Source organism: Lolium perenne, chromosome 4 (genome assembly GCF_019359855.2).
Source record: "Lolium perenne isolate Kyuss_39 chromosome 4, Kyuss_2.0, whole genome shotgun sequence".
Taxonomy (NCBI): domain Eukaryota; kingdom Viridiplantae; phylum Streptophyta; class Magnoliopsida; order Poales; family Poaceae; genus Lolium; species Lolium perenne.
This window is the reverse complement of record NC_067247.2, coordinates 340,903,691-340,920,266: the sequence shown is the minus strand read 5'-3', so window position 1 is coordinate 340,920,266 and position 16,576 is coordinate 340,903,691. Positions and strand designations below refer to the sequence as shown.

At 45.7% G+C, this 16,576-nt stretch overlaps 1 protein-coding gene and 1 long non-coding RNA gene across 2 annotated transcripts; one reads left to right on the top strand and one right to left on the bottom strand.

Moving 5' to 3' along the window:
• Positions 1-3,098: 3,098 nt before the first annotated feature.
• Positions 3,099-9,681, top strand: LOC139830258 (uncharacterized). The gene is made up of 4 exons (XM_071818267.1): positions 3,099-3,806; positions 3,905-4,759; positions 6,829-8,769; positions 9,433-9,681. The coding sequence occupies exons 1-4, from the start codon at positions 3,099-3,101 to the stop codon at positions 9,679-9,681; spliced, it is 3,753 nt and encodes a 1,250-aa protein (XP_071674368.1).
• A 1,675-nt stretch (positions 9,682-11,356) lies between these two features.
• Positions 11,357-14,134, bottom strand: LOC127296620 (uncharacterized). The gene is made up of 3 exons (XR_007848585.2): positions 13,756-14,134; positions 12,557-12,717; positions 11,357-12,462 (listed from the first exon to the last, which is right to left on the bottom strand). It is a non-coding gene; the product is annotated as an uncharacterized lncRNA (long non-coding RNA).
• Between the last annotated feature and the right edge of the window lie 2,442 nt (positions 14,135-16,576).

Sequence of the window (16,576 nt, the reverse complement as noted above, 5' to 3'; positions counted from 1 at the left end):
CACTGTGTCGCACATGTGGTGTTTTTTTCCGAACGGTGTGTGTAAAGAAACAAAATGGGAGGAAAAGAATGTAGCAGCTGGAGCAACGTACATGTTACAAACCCGGGCTTGTTGAGTATCTAGAACACATTGTTATGTATAAGACTGGAACATGAAACTCTCTATTGCAGTACCGCTAGTGAGACCAGCAACCGACACTAAATTCATAAAGTTATACTCATGACTAAACAAAATTCAGATAATTTTACAATAGAGTAGCTTATATGACAGGGGAATACTAAAAACACTTCTTCCTTACATATTCCCAAGCTTATGCAATGTCAATGCGGAATAGTTTCAAACTTTTTTATCTTACCTTCATCTAATTCAGAGAGTACATATATCACAATGATAATAGTGCTAATTAAACATGAATCGGATACAACATGTCATATTTACCGGCTTGCAAAAGGTTGAATCCAACTGTGGGGTGATGTTACACGCGACTGTAAGGAGGCAATAAGGCAAGAAATTTTAGATTTTTACTGTGACAAAATAGAATTTTCCCTCTCTCTCTCTATCTATGGGGAATGAAAAAGAAAGGAGTTCTCAAAAGAAATTACAGAACAGATTTTGGTCATATTGGTCATAGTGTTATAATAGCACTAAGACATTAGTGGTGGCATGAAGAATTCTACCTCCATCCCAAGGCTTAAGGCCTATATTTTTTCAGAAAGTCAAACTATGTTAAGTTTGACTAAGTTTTTATAAAAAATCATTAACATGTCAAATACAAAATTAATATTATTAGATAGGTAATGAAATATATTTTCGAAACCAAGAAATATAGGCCTGCTTGCCATCCACACCAGAATAATGGGCTATCTACAAAATATTATATTTATTGATAGATTATTCTAAAATTTTGGTCAAACTTTACTTGTTTTGACTTTTCCAAAAAAATATAAGCCTTAAGCCTTGGGATAGAGGTAGTATTAATCCTTGATACGGAACAACTGCTTTGCTTGCAGAAATGATGAATAAAAACATTAATGGTGCCATGGACAATATTAATCCTTGGCACGGAATAGTTGATTTTCTTCCAAAAATGACCAATAATTCAAGCCCTATGCGTTAGACAAATATTTTTTTAGCGTAATTACTTATTCCATCAACCAGTATAATGAGACAATGCCTGGTGACGAATTGAAGGGATCAATATCTGAGAAAAGGATGATAAATTTCGGAAGAGATGATAATGTTTACACTTTAATCTCATTGCAAATGCAGATCTTCAAGCAAAAATGTAAAATGAAATCAGAAGCATAGGTGTAGGTAAGTAATTATTGAACTGAGATAAGGAAAATCTTATGATAAAAGTATGAGTAAGCCAATCAATTTATAGCAGGCTACTGAAAGGTATCATTGTGCAAAGGAAGACAGATAAATAAGTTGGGCCAATGCATTGTTTGTACTAAATAAAAGGACAAAATAAGTTCAGTGTCAGCAACCATAGAATATCACCTCACAGTCCACAAGTATGGACCCTAGTCGTATACTGTTGTATTGTGATCCAAATTCATATACTAAAGGGAGGCTAACTTCTGACGAGCGGAGCGAGGCCCGTCGCCGGATACGGTACGGATCGTTGGCACCGCCTATATATACATCTTGTAAGCCGCCGGCTAGGGTTTATCAGATTATAAGATAACTCACGGCGTTTGTAAACACCTCCCGATATAGTGAAGTTTTGCTGGCTGGCGCCCGTGGTTTTTTCCCCTTCTGTGTTGGAAGGGGTTTTCCACGTTAAATCTTGTGTCCCCTGCGTGTGTTCTTGTTTCGTTCTTCGTTATTTGCTTGTCACTTTATAACATATACATTCTGATTTTTCTAGTAGTCTCTGCTTTCCCAGATGCGGCCAATTCGTGCAAGGTTCTTCTGTTGACAGCTCTTTAAGTTGACCTTTCTAATCAATGAGGTCTACACAGTGTCTTGCCTCGGATCTGCAGAGGAGAGAAAAAATCAGCACGGAATGAGAGAAGAACACATAGTAGATCTCTAGAAGGAAACATCCATGTTGTTCTAAAATTGGGCCTTGCAAATGTCATGCCAAATTGTACCCTGGTATGTATCATGGTTGTACAGAGAATCCTTAATTAGTAGCTCAGCAAGCTGAGAAATGGTATAGAATATTACCTAGTGCCTCTTAAAAAGGTTTTTTTTAATCCGTTAGTGGAGGGATGAATAAATATATGGTGATCTCGTTGTACACTTTTATACTTATGTATTCTCTGAGCTGATACAACACATAGAGGATTAAATTTGTTCACTCAAGCAGGGCTGATCTGAAGGATTACGTGCTCAGTTCTATCCGCTAACTACATATTGTAAATGGTTTTGACCACTGACAGTATTGTCATGTACAGAGAGGAAGCTATTCACAGAAGCCATTAGACGAAGATTGGAATTGGCGTAAGAGCATACCAGTCCATTGTAATATTGATAGAGAGAGAACACTGCACTTTGGTGAGCTGAATAACACAGTAGAGATTACTCTGGTTTCTCTATTCTGAACAATAAAGTAAACTAATAAAGCAAATTGTGGATGCCAATGTAGAAAGATATTAAAAGGACTACCTTACCATAATGGTATGTTTTTTGTTTTTACTCAATATAACACTTCATAAGACAGGGAAACCAATGAATAGGCAGTAAGAAAACGGTATACCTTGTTGAATAATGTTGTACTGTCACGTTGCAACCTCTCTCTCCTAGTCTTTAGGCAGTTCCTTAGTCATAGGATCTCCTTCCTATGTGTGCGGCACTTCAGCCCACGATGTGTGCTCTGTATATGTAATCCCAAACCGAATCAATACAGTTAACGTTTTTAGTCACAATTCAGCTTAGTATCAGAGCCTTCGTGCTTCTCCATGGCCTCTTCTTCCTTCCCTCCGGCCACCATCCCCTCCTCCTCCGGCGGCCCTGCTCCCTCTGTCAACCCTCTCGACTCAGACTCTTCCACACCTCTCCAACAACGCCACCCAATGCCCCGAGCCCCGGCGACTCCCCTTGCCGATTCCTCTCTCAATTTCGGCGATCTATCTGATGCTCTGCCAGTCATGTCGGTTGTTCCCCCACAGCCCCCCGCCGCTCTTCCCATCCAATTTCCCTCCCACCACTTCCCTTCTCACCCAATCCTCAACGTGCACATCACCGACTACATCAAATTTCAGGTGAATTCCTCCGGGGCAAACTTCTCCAAATGGCGACAAATCTTCGTCTTCCTCATGACCATGTACAAGGTCATGGATCATGTCACCGAAGGGGCTGCGCCCCCCAATCCCGACGATACCTGGCGCGCCGTCGACATCCATCTGAGCCTATGGATCATGGCGACCCTCTCCGATGATCTCCATCGCCTCGTCAAAGGGGCCGACGGCCTCGCCCTCACCACGTGGACCCGGCTGCAGCGCTTCTTCCTCGCCAACAAGGACTCCCGGTACCTTTTCCTGAGCAAGGCCTTCCGCAGCACTCCCCGCGGCGACATGACCGTCGCCACCTATGCCGGCAAACTCCAGTCCATCGCCGACGACCTGGCGGCTCTCGGGCGGCCCGTCGACGACCGTGACCTCGCGCATCAATTCCTCGATGGGTTGGGTGAGGCCTATCTGCTCCAGTCCGAGATCCTCAAAGGCAATCCGCCCCTGCCACCGTTCGCGGAGTGCATCTCGCGGATCCAGCTCGCCGAGGTCGACGTCAAGTCGCAGCAGTCCCACGGCACCACCGCCTTCATTGCCCACGGCACTGGCGACCGTGTCCAGCCCCAAGTGGCAACCAGACCGGCGGTGGGCACGCGCGCATGCCCGGCGTCAGCCCGAATTACCGGGGCAAGAACCCCATCCCTGGGTACAATGGCTATGGCCAGGGAGCCGGCGGTGGTCACCAGCAGCAGCAGTCCGGCGGTGGCGGTCCGCAACACCAGTCCGGCGGGGGCGGCCGCGGACGTGGACGCGGCCAGCAGCATCACCACTTTGGTCAAGGCAGTGGCGGTGGTCAGCCGCAGTTCGGCGGCCGTGGCGGCCAGCCTGGCTCCTCCCAGCACCCCTGGTTTGGGTACTTTGCACCCGTCGGCGCCCCGTTCCCGCCGGCTCGGTCTACCTGGGTGCCTCCCAACGCTGCCAGCGTGCTCGGCCCTCGCCCGGGTGCACCCTCCTCTGCCTACCCAGTCATGTACTCCGCCACCACGCCCGCCCCGTACCAGCAACTGCCCCAGCTGCCGTACCAGCAGCACTCTTCTCCGCACTACGCCACCACGCCATACTCCTTCGACTATGCAGCGATGATCCATGATGCTGCAAGCAACTCCGGGTACCAGCCACCTCCACCAGAATGGGTCATGGACTCCGGCGCCTCCTCCCACGTCACCGGTAAGACGGGTAACTTGACTACCTCTCATTCCTCTTTAGGTCATTTGAATTCTCAGTATATCACTGTTGGTAATGGGTCTAAACTTCCAATTCTAGCAGTAGGGTCTGTCAAAATATCTAGCCTTCCACTCACTCTTCAAAATGTTCTAGTCTCACCACAAACTGTTAAGAATCTCATATCCGTCCGTCAATTCACTCGTGATAATCTTGTTTCCATTGAGTTTGACCCTTTTGGTTTTTCCGTGAAGGACCTAGCCACCAAGACCCTACTTCTTCGCTCCAATAGTGATGATGGCCTCTACCCATTCTTCGGCGACAAGAACTCCATCCCCATGGCTCTCACCACCACCACCGTCGACTTGTGGCATCGAAGACTTGGGCACCCTAGCAATGCATCTCTCTCTAGTTTTCCCCTTGATTTTCTTTCACCATGTAATAATGATATTGAGGCTTCCATGCGTCCCTCACCCATTTGCGAGGCGTGCCAACTCGGGCGCCAACCTCGTCTCCCCTTCCCTACATCATCCTCACGCACTTCCGCTGCCTTTCAACTCATTCATTGTGACTTGTGGACCTCACCAGTTGTTAGTTTTTCAGGCTACAAATACTATCTTGTTATTTTAGATGATTTCTCACGTTACTCCTGGACATTCCCTTTAAGAAATAAATCAGATACTTGTGCCACTTTGCAACGTTTCTTTAAATTTGTCCAAACTCAGTTTCATACCACCATATGCTGCTTGCAATGTGATAATGGCGGGGAGTTCTTGACTAATTGTTATCACCAGAATTTGACCGAGTCAGAGGTGGGCCGCGATCAAGATGGGCTTGAAGAATATACATGGGAGAATATACGTGAATCGGCCTTATATGCAAAGTTTGGGCTAGTTTGCCCTTGTATCTGTAATATAGTAGGATACGTGTCGGTTAGTTAGAGTTTGTCTCGTGCACGGTTGGGATTATTCCCACGTTAGAAAGTCTACGGACTATAAATATGTATCTAGGGTTTATGAAATAAACAACAATCACGTTCACCACAAACCAATCTAGGCGCATCGCCAACTCCCTTGTCTCGAGGGTTTTCTTCCGGGTAAGCATCATGCTGCCTAGATCGCATCTTGCGATCTAGGCAGCACAAGTTTATTCGCTGTTCATGCGTTGCTCGTACTGAAGCCTTTTTTATGGCGAGCAACGTAGTTATCTTAGACGTGTTAGGGTTAGCATTGTTCTTCGTATCATATGCTGTCGTAGTGCAACCCTTAGACGTTTAGCCGCCCTTACGCCTGTCTTAGGTGTAGGGGCGGCACCCCGCTTGATCGTTATTTAGTAGATCCGATCCGTTATGGTTGCTCCTTGTTCTTCAAGGATTAGTTTAATATCTGCATGGTTAGGCCTTACAAAGGGTTGAAGGATCCAGCGACGTGTAGGGTGTAGTTTGCTAGCCCTAGACATGATGTTTCGGGGATCAACTTCGTGTTGGTTTTTAGGCCTTGTCTAGGATTGGTTTACGAACACCGTGCGCGGCCGCGAGGCTCAATCACGAGTAGGATGTTCCGATTATGCGGTGAAAACCCTAAATCGTAGTAGATCGCTTTAGCTTTATTCTGATCAAGCAGGACCACCATATATTCGTACACCTCGTGCGAATCATGGGTGGATCGGCTCTTTGAGCCGATTCACAGGACAACCTGAGAGCCGATCGAGGCTCGTATTTAATGTTTACGTGTATGCCATGCAGGAAACTAAGCGAGGCATCTCCATCACCTTCCTGACCAGGTATAGGTCAGGTGGCACGCCCTTGCACCAGCATCGGACGTGCGTGCCGGAGTCTTTGCGGGCCGTCGCTCGGAGGGACCAGGGCCAGCCGCAGTCCTGGGAGCCTCCCGGCTCTCCTGTGTTGCCCGTCGCTGCTCGCCGGTGGGTTTCTGACCGCAACACTAATGCATTGCGTGATTTCTTTGCTACACATGGTGCCTGCATCCGTCTCTCCTGTCCACATACATCTCCACAAAATGGCAAGGCTGAACGCCTCCTCCGCACTACCAACGACATCATACGTACCCTCCTTGCCCAAGCCAAACTAACCCCTCCCTTTTGGGTTGAAGCCTTACACACTGCCACCCACCTACTCAACCGCCGTCCATCCCGTGCCATTAATCTTGACACCCCTCACTACCGCTTGTATGGTGTTCATCCGACCTATGATCACCTTCGAGTGTTTGGGTGTCTCTGTTACCCCAACCTCTACGCCACAACCCCTCACAAATTATCCCCTCGATCCGTTCGGTGCGTTTTTCTCGGCTATCCACGGGAGCATAAGGGGTTTCGTTGTCTCGATCTCGATTCTCGGCGTGTCATAGTGTCTAGGCACGTTATTTTTGATGAGTCAACCTTTCCCTATTTTTCTGTTGCTTCTGATCAGGTCTCCACAGAAGATCCCGTGGTCACCCAGCAGCCCAGACGTATCCACCTCGGATCCTCCGCCCCACCAACCTCGTACCTGCCAGGTCTGCCCGTATCTGGCTCGTCGCCCGCGCCCCAGCGAGGGGACACGACCCCGTCCCCCACCCCGCACCAACCACACGCTGCCACGCCACCCACCTCGACCCCGCCTGCTCCCGCCTCGCGACGCGCACCGAATCTCCCGTCTCCATCGCCTGGCCCACCGCCCAGCCGCGCCCCATCGCTACCGCCACCCGAACCACCCCTGCCACCAAAATCTGTCGCGGTAGAGCCACCCCAGAACCAACACAACATGGTCACACGCGGTAAAACTGGGTATTTTATGCCTAAACAAACTTTCTCTCTTCACACCTCTACACATTCCGACATTTCTCCACTCCCCTCCACCTACCGTTCCGCTCTCAAGGACCCTAACTGGCATGCTGCTATGCTCGATGAATTTAATGCTCTAATGCGGAATGACACGTGGTCTTTAGTTGTTCGTCCTGCAGGTGTCAATGTGGTGACCGGGAAGTGGATTTTTCGCCACAAGATGAACCCTGATGGTACCCTTGCTCGCTACAAGGCTCGCTGGGTGGTTCGCGGTTTCACACAGCAGGAAGGGGTAGATTATGGAGAGACCTTCAGTCCAGTGGTCAAGCCCGCCACTATTCGCACTGTCCTCAGCATTGCTACCACCCAGTCTTGGCCCATTCACCAGATGGACGTCAAGAATGCCTTTCTTCATGGACACCTTGCGGAGACAGTGTATTGTGAGCAGCCCTCCGGTTTTGTTGATCCTACTCACCCCTCTCATGTGTGCCGCTTACATAAATCTCTTTATGGCCTCAAACAAGCACCCCGCACTTGGTTTCATCGCTTCACACAGTTCATTACCTCTATTGGGTTCTCTGTTTCCAAGTGTGACTCCTCCCTCTTCATACTCAAACGAGGGGCCTCCACCGCATACCTTCTTTTGTATGTAGATGACATTATTCTCACCGCAAACACCACACACCTCCTGCATACAATTATTTCCTCACTCAATCATGAATTTTCCATGACTGATCTTGGTGACATTCATCATTTTCTCGGCATCAATGTTCATCGCACACATGAAGGGCTCTTTTTATCACAGCAGCAGTACACCTTGGAGGTTTTGGAGCGAGCAAAAATGCTCAATTGTCACCCCATTTCGACACCCATTGACACTCGCTCCAAAGTCTCAGCCACCGATGGTGTCCCTTTTTCTGATCCGAGTCTCTACAGGAGTCTTGCCGGGGCCCTACAGTATCTCACCCTCACGAGACCGGATCTCTCATATGCAGTGCAGCAGGTTTGCTTGTTTATGCATGCCCCTCGGGACTCCCACTATCAGCTGATCAAGCGTATACTGCGTTATATCAAGGGCACATCTCATTATGGACTAAAGATACACATGTCATCTTCTATGGAGCTGATTGCTTACTCTGATGCGGATTGGGCCGGGTGCCCTGACACTCGCAAGTCCACTTCTGGCTTTTGTGTGTTCATTGGCAACAACTTGGTCTCCTGGCCTTCTCGACGACAACCCACCGTCTCCCAGTCGAGTGCGGAGGCCGAGTATAGAGCACTTGCAAATTGCATCGCTGACTGTTGTTGGCTCCACCAACTTCTTCATGAGCTTCATCATCCTCCTACACGTGCCACAGTGGTGTATTGTGACAATGTTTCAGCTATGTACATGGCCTCCAATCCTGTTCAACACCAACGGACAAAGCATATCGAGATTGATCTACATTTTGTCCGTGATCGTGTGGCACTAGGAGAAGTTCGAGTCCTCCATGTTCCCACCAGCTCTCAATTTGCAGATATATTTACGAAGGGATTGCCGACTACCATCTTTGAGGAGTTCCGCTCCAGCCTGAACATTGCTCCAAGCGTAGTTCCGACTGCGGGGGGGTGTTGAATAATGTTGTACTGTCACGTTGCAACCTCTCTCTCCTAGTCTTTAGGCAGTTCCTTAGTCATAGGATCTCCTTCCTATGTGTGCGGCACTTCAGCCCACGATGTGTGCTCTGTATATGTAATCCCAAACCGAATCAATACAGTTAACGTTTTTAGTCACAATTCAGCTTACCTAAGGGCAATATATGCAAAAGAACATAGAATTAACAACACATTATAGCAGTGAGTATTCCTTTCATCACGTCGAAATTTCCTCGTCGGGCATGTCCCTCAATAATGAACCTACACAAAAGGTCTTCTTGCGCATAACTCAGAGATATTGCAAGCTCATCCGACCCACCAACCAGAGCAAGAAAGCATGAAGTTGTTGCCTGCATCAGACATCTTCAGGATGGCATACTCATGGATAGAACAGTTTTAATGGCAGGCTCCTTTTTTCACAATCTGAATCCTGAAACATCACAGAATAGTACACCTTGTAATTTCTGCATACGTACAGAGCTAGAAGTCAATAAACAAAAGAGCGAACAAAAATCTGCAACCAAACTTTGTTCTTCACCCGATGGACAAACAAACGTGCAGACGAAGGTCTAGATGCAATGGTGTTCTGCCCCTCTGCTCACTTGCTCACTGACAGAGAAAGAGGACAAGTGAGGTGGGAGAGGAAGAACAGAGAGAGGCCTCGCAGACTCAGGAGGCCACGTACCTGTGGACCGACGCCGCTCGTTGTCGCTGGTGGCCTCCGCACCTGTGGTTGACATGGGCGTCACCTCCTCACCGCTCCCTGCTCATTGTCCCGCCTCCATGCCAACGATGGCGCCGCGACCCTAACTCCCGCCCGATGTTGTGCGGCGGCCAGATCAGCGCCAGCTGCCGCGACGACTGAGCCGGAAGCCGGAGTCGAGGATAGCTCGTCAGATTCCCCGACGGTGAAGCACCAACCACCCACCGATGGGAAGGGACGACATGGCCGAAGCGGGGTACCAGGAGGTGGCTGCCTGACACCACGTCTTCTCCGCGTGCAGGCTGCAGCGCGCGCGGAACTTCATCGCCCAATGTGGCACGTACGTTCGGAGACATCCTTCTGAGCTGCACCCTCCCGATCATCAATATCATCCGTGTGTTGCATAACGGCCCGGCGGGATTACTTGCTCTCGTCCTCAGTTGCGGTATATTACGATTTGCGAATTTCATGTAAGAAGTAACACTACCGAAAACTCGTAAGTACGCCCGAGCTAGAGTGATCTCTATATCCATGTGGCATCGAGCCGTTGGCTTTTCTGACTGACGTCACTCGTATGTCTGCTATACGATGGTGGACTACGTACGCTAAGTACACGCTGTAGCAGAATCCAACCACATGTGCCGTAAGAAACAGCCCGATGCTAGGCTGTTTGGGACCAGCGGACGCGATTTCTGTTGCAGACCCCGACCAGGTCCTGTTCCACTTCCACCGACATGTGTTGGGACTTGGGAGACTAGGACGGACAACCAATATCTATGTCAAAAAAAAAGAGACAACCGATATCATTAGAACAAATTGGTGGATTGGGTTGCCAGCAAAATTATTACAAAGCAGACGGGAAAAAAATTTAGCCGAAAGATACGATGCATGTATTGAATTTGTAGAACCCTAGAATTGTGTGTTGTATTCCATGATCCTTTGGGGGTATATATAGAGGTACAAGCGGAGGGGGTAGACTTGTAGTACAAGATGATCAATCCTAGTCTTACGTATACACCCCTACATATAATACATCTAACATCCCCCCTCAGTCGTAGCGGGAGTGAAACGGACTGGATTTGAAGTCTCGTGCTTCCATCCTCTTCTCCTCCTCCTCATCACCGGCGTCCCCTTCTGGTACCTCCTCTTCCCTCCCGCAGTCACAATTGGGGTGTCGTGGACGCAAGTGACGACGCGGACGCTGTTGACTGGAGTTCTTGAGTTGCTGTAGATGTTTTGTTGATTTCGATGTCGAGGTAGCCGAGCGTGATGTAGCCGTGGTCGAGATATGGTCGATGTCGTAGTCATCATATGTGGTGTAGCCGTATTCGCTGGCCGGGGCCGTAGTCAGCTCGTGCGATCCGCCGCGCCGGACCTCCTCACGCGTGGTGATGATGGCCCTGCCGTATGTGCGCCGCCGGCATGACGATTCTGCACTGATTTTTACCGGAGAATCTTGAAGATTTAGGGGTTTTACTAGCACAAATACCTGTGTGTTGCTACGGTCTAACAAATGTGAACATAAATACATCGATAATAATCTGGTCTCTTAAAGTTGCACAAACAAACCCTATGAGACAACTATCGTAGTTTCACCGTAGTGAACTCATCTACACCTTGCCGGCTTGCCCGATTCTTCAAGAAGTGGATGATGACAATAACAATTAGTTCTAATCATTACTATAAAAACACGAATTGGATTGTATACTTGTACTAGTAAGTATGCACGTGCACGCACGTTTCAAATTGTGTCCATAATATATATGCTGAAATTATTCTGCAATGAAATTAACATATGGTATGTATGTTGTAGTAGCTCGAACATGCAATCCTATACTTATATACAAACAAAATCTTCTGACATTTTTAGCACGCAATTATAATTAATTTTTTAGGCAACACATTATCTTTTTTTTTTTGAGAAACACAGTACATATTTTCTCTTCTCCCATTCTTTGTTCCCCCATTCTAGATAAGGTTTCTCAATGATACTTGTGTATCGGCATGATGCTTCTTCATAGAAGAAAGTTCTATCTCAGTGCTTCATGCTAAACCACCTCCCTTGGCATTCGGTATCTAACCACAACAACAATTATAGACAGGAAATTAGGAAGAATACAATTAATTCAACACCACTTGAATGGAACATTAACCACAAGGAACATCATAAACAGATTTTCACTGCATATAGGGCATAATCCAAACCAACATATCTTCCAATTTCATAATAAGGAATACCCAAAAGCATAGTAGAACACCGATTAGACAAAATTATGTGAAATGCGGATATACAAAACATAGTTCAGATCCTGATGAAGTAAGAACACAGAAAGAAGTATTTGATCACACTACATTGATGACATGACATCTATCTCCAATCTATCACATTTTTTCTGGCCAAAAACAAGTGGAATATATGCGAATAATTTACATGTTTATGGGTGCATATGCATAAAGTGTCACATCTATGTCCTCCACGCGGCAAATAAACATCGGACGAAAGTACTAACCATTGTGATTGGGCATCATCCTATTTTATTAAAGCCATCTATTTTAAAATATAAGATGGTAGTCTAAAAAATTAAATTCAAGACTGTTCATTAATGCAATTTGAACACATCAGATTTGCCAACCGAGTAATATATACATATGGAGACATGAAGAATTTTAGCAATCGACAAAAATAAAGATATTGGATAGTGAAAAAATCACTTACAATAGTTAAATGCTTCCAGCAGTATCTGTTCAGGTAAAGGGGGGACACATTTTTGCACTGTTACCTTTGTATCTCGAGAGCGGACTACTTTTTCTCGCATTGGAGCAATGACGTAAACTACCATAAAGAATCACTTGGATTTGGATCCAAATAAATTTCTCCCGTTCCTGAAAAGAAACATACTTCTTTCGAAGTGCAAAACTACCTTCTCGCAGGATGGTCACCTTCTGTTGTATTAATATGTGGAAAATGAAGCAACTTCAGTTAGCATGGAAAGGTGAAATGGTGAACTTGATGGACAACCTAAATAGAGTTCCATACCTCTATCGACAACCAAAGCAGGGTCATACATGATAGCCTGTTGTAAGGGAACATTACTTAAGATGAGCTAACATCAACAAAGTTAAATATATACAGCATCACGAATATGATTTGGTCAGTGCTGGTGGCCGCCTTCTAGTTACTGATACATAGGCAATCACCTGTTAAATGTAAATTCGAAGAGGATTGATCAGATGCAGTTTAACATCAACATAGGTAAATATAAACAGCAGCACAAATAAGACAAGGAAATTGCTCCAATTAAAGAAGCAAGAACCATATATTTTAATGGTCCATCAGAATGTTTTCCCTATCTGTGTTTCGAAAGCAAAAAAGAGGATCAAATTGATGGCCGAATTATATTTAGAGAAGACATTAAAATAAATTGCAAAATTGAGAGAAACTGCTAAGGCATATTATCTCTGGACATGTTATTTCAATAGGAATGTCTCAGGAACTAAGACTGATTTCGTCATTCGCAATCGTTGCTCCTCAAGTTCTGCAATCACTGCTCCTCAAGTTCTCCAGTCTTAGTCGTAGAAGCCTAGGCTCTATTTCACATAATGAACTCGAATATGTTTCAGTGTTATATTCTACCCTTTCTTCTAAGATATGAATGGGATAAGGAGAAGTAAACTTATGGGAAAAAGATTCGTGATTATCCCTAAATGCTTCAATTTCCCATTTTCTCCATGTATGGATCTACCGTCATCCAAAGAGCAAACGCAGATATTTAGTACTTCGTAATTCATGATTATGAGATGCAGAAAGGAAGCACCATTTGGCATGCATGCCTGATAAAACAAGGACGAAGGTGGAACCGTGGAACACGGATAATAAACATGATAAAGGGCAAAAACCTTGAGCATAGCTAGCACCGTCGTCAAATTTCTTAAGTAAGCTCTTCATAGAAGGGATGTATCTGAACCAACATAACAGTAAGAAATCTAGTAATCAGGAAACACACGTTTGGCTAACTTGAGTAATGGGTAAGGTATATATCTTATCTCCGTCTAGCTGTGAAGTGAGCACATATGAAACCATTAGATGGCTGGGTTACCCACTATTAATTTTAAAATAGCGAAAGTGATGATAGGTAGATTATCCTTAAAGGTTGTGAACATAGATCTTGAGCATGTTGGACTATAGCGATTGCACAAGAAAATAGAATATGAACGGCGACCAAAGTGCAGGCTAACCTTGCTCCTGAAGGCGGGCTTAGCTGTGGGGGGCAACGGCTGCAGAGGCGGGCGAAACGAGATCGGCGAGTGGGACAGCGGAGGCATCCAGGCCGACGCCTACGCGCGAGGACAGGGCGGCGGCGGATCATGCCGGCATCATATTGAGCATGCTCTGATGGGAGCGCATCAGGCCGATGAGAAGCACGGCGAGCCGGTAAGGAGCGCCACCGACCGTCCCGCCGGCGAGGCGTCGTAGCTGGCCGAATGGTGCGGGAGAGGTGCCGGTTTAACGGCTGGGAGAGCGGCGGCGACAGCTAGCGAGGAGGAGCAGATTGCAAAAGTGAAAGAGGCAAAAGAAAGAACCGTCAGGAGCGGTATTTTCGAGTGGGACGAATGGATTATTTTCTCTCAGGCAGAGCAAATTACGGACGCGTCTATGCGACGTGGGCGGGTCAAAGGAGGCGTGATCTAGGGAGGGGAGAATAACTGATTCTGGACCGTAGGATACATGTAGATGAACGGTTCAGATTTAATTTTCCTACGGCACTTCGTGCCTTTATAAGTAGTAGAGATAGAGATAAATTGGTTTTATTCGTAAAAATGTCGGACTCCTCCATTTGAATTGGATTGTATACTTGTATAGATTGGATTTTATTCAGTGGCAATGCACAGCTACCTTACAATGGTTGGATTAATCCCTGTTGAATACTGTATCATACACAAGGAAAAAGCGTCAACCTCTCGAGAATATGCACTGATCTGTGAGACGTGGATATTCTTGAAATTATCTGAAAGAGAGCAGAAAATAATCATGAGGTTCAGCTAAGAATTAATATAAGCATGCGAATGCTAGTGAGTAGCCAAAACCTTTCAGAGATGCACTTTCTGAAGCAACATAGTGAGAGTCCTTGTTATTAGTTCAGTCTTACCTAGATTAGCTAAGGTGGTTCTCTCGTGAAGGAACACACCACTTGATATAACAGTTTTTTCTGGCCTGCATTCTCCTTCTGAATTATATATTTATTTATATAACGTTTTTTTTGGTATTATTGCCAGGCAAATAGAAACACACATTTCTTTGGCTATGAATTATTATCAGGATCTGTATGCATAGTTAACGCCATTGCAATGCATTGATGCGCACCTTGCTAAAGCAGAAACAATTTGATAGATAGCATGCATTCTAGTATATTTAGCAGGGCCAACGTATACCCCCCATCCGTGTGTACATACATCGTGTCCTGTTCCTGTGCCAGGCCTGGTCCTGCTACTGTTCCACTGACCTGGACGGGCATTTATTTTGCAGGGCCAACGTATACCTCCCATCCGTGTGTACATACATCGTGATTGCTCACGTGGCCCACCGTGCCATGCAAAATTTAATGATCATTCGCTGCCTCCGCGTCGCGCAGTACGTCGCGCAGTACGTATTCCAATATCAGGATCACCCAAGCCCGGGCGCCATTCGTCCGCTCTCGTAACACTACGTGCTTCTTATAGATGGTCAAAAGAAAAAAGCACTGTAGGCACTGAACTATCGGTAGCTAGTAGCTAGAGATGAAGCACAAGGCAACAACATGCAAGTGACATGAGTAAAGAAAGCAATGGTGGCCACTTAACAGTGGCTGTTGTAGATTTACAACCATACAAGTGCATAATAATGGTTCCGTGCAGCCGTCTCTATATAACCACACGAGATGGACACGTAAATATAGAAACGAAACACTTGGAGGTATTGTTAATAGCGAGGCAATTTTGACACTATAAACTTGCTTCTTTCGTACCTTGCTATGTATGGGCTTGGGATGCATGTGGAACTCATCCAATTCAATGGATCCAAACTGTTCTTGATGTTAGTTATGTTTTCCTCTTAGGCTCTATTTTCTCGCCACTATAAGCTTCATCGTGGCCACTACCGATTATTCCTTGACTGCGTGTGTTGAAGCTGTATCAACCACCGGAATGTTATGAACCACAACGGTACGGGGTCAAAGAGGCATACTTGGGCCTTTGACTAACGAACATCCATCTAGGATATTTTTTTCTCGAAATGGAGGCTGAGTCTCTGGGCCACTTCGTCTAAGAGATGCATACAATTTTAATTTTTATTCGTCCAAAATACGTAGTACCCCATCGTACCCCACGGTCTGGTTTATTGCCATGACATCATGGAGGCGGGTGGCAAGCTATGATAAGCTTATGGTCCACTGGACTTAAGTGATAATATATATGTAGGCATGGCTAATTATTTAGCCAAGTGTGTTACTCCCTCCATTTTCGTACATAAGGCCACAAACTCATATTTCAGTTACCAAGAAAACACAATGCACTAATAAATAGCATGATTAATTATATAAAATACTCTTGTGTTCGAGGTTAATAAAATATGTTGTATGTGGTGCCTCTTTATCTATGGCTACATGCAAGGTTTACGTTAATAAACATCTCCTACGTGGTAGAAACATATTCAAACTTTTCTAGAATAATGTTAATGGCCTTATATAGATACAAAATGTATTCTTGATAGTGGTCTTATATACAAATACAGAGTGGATACATATGTCTGGCAACTTCCTACGTTAAGAAAATCAGGCTGGCATCTTCCTTGTGTCAATTGGCAGGGAAACGACCCACCGTGCACATTTGGACGGAGATGTCAAAGAAGGTTGTCAGACCTAAGTGATTATCCGTTTTTATGACACGACCATTCAACCTTCGAATTGCAAGCCCAATTCTAAAATCAAAGGCATTTTAATTTTTGAGATTTTACATGATGATTTGGCAGAATTCAATGGGTAAAAATGAATATGAGCAATGAGGTTTTGAGTTGGCAACTATT

What these genes read in the sequence shown, in the direction of transcription:
- LOC139830258 (XM_071818267.1), top strand. Translation starts at nt 3,099, where the DNA reads ATGTCGGTTGTTCCCCCACAGCCCCCCGCCGCTCTTCCCATCCAATTT. An exon ending in TGGCTCTCACCACCACCACC is followed by an intron (nt 4,760 to 6,828) that starts GTCGACTTGTGG and finishes GCTTCTGATCAG; the next exon opens with GTCTCCACAGAAGATCCCGT. An exon ending in GCCTGAACATTGCTCCAAGC is followed by an intron (nt 8,770 to 9,432) that starts GTAGTTCCGACT and finishes GCTCACTGACAG; the next exon opens with AGAAAGAGGACAAGTGAGGT.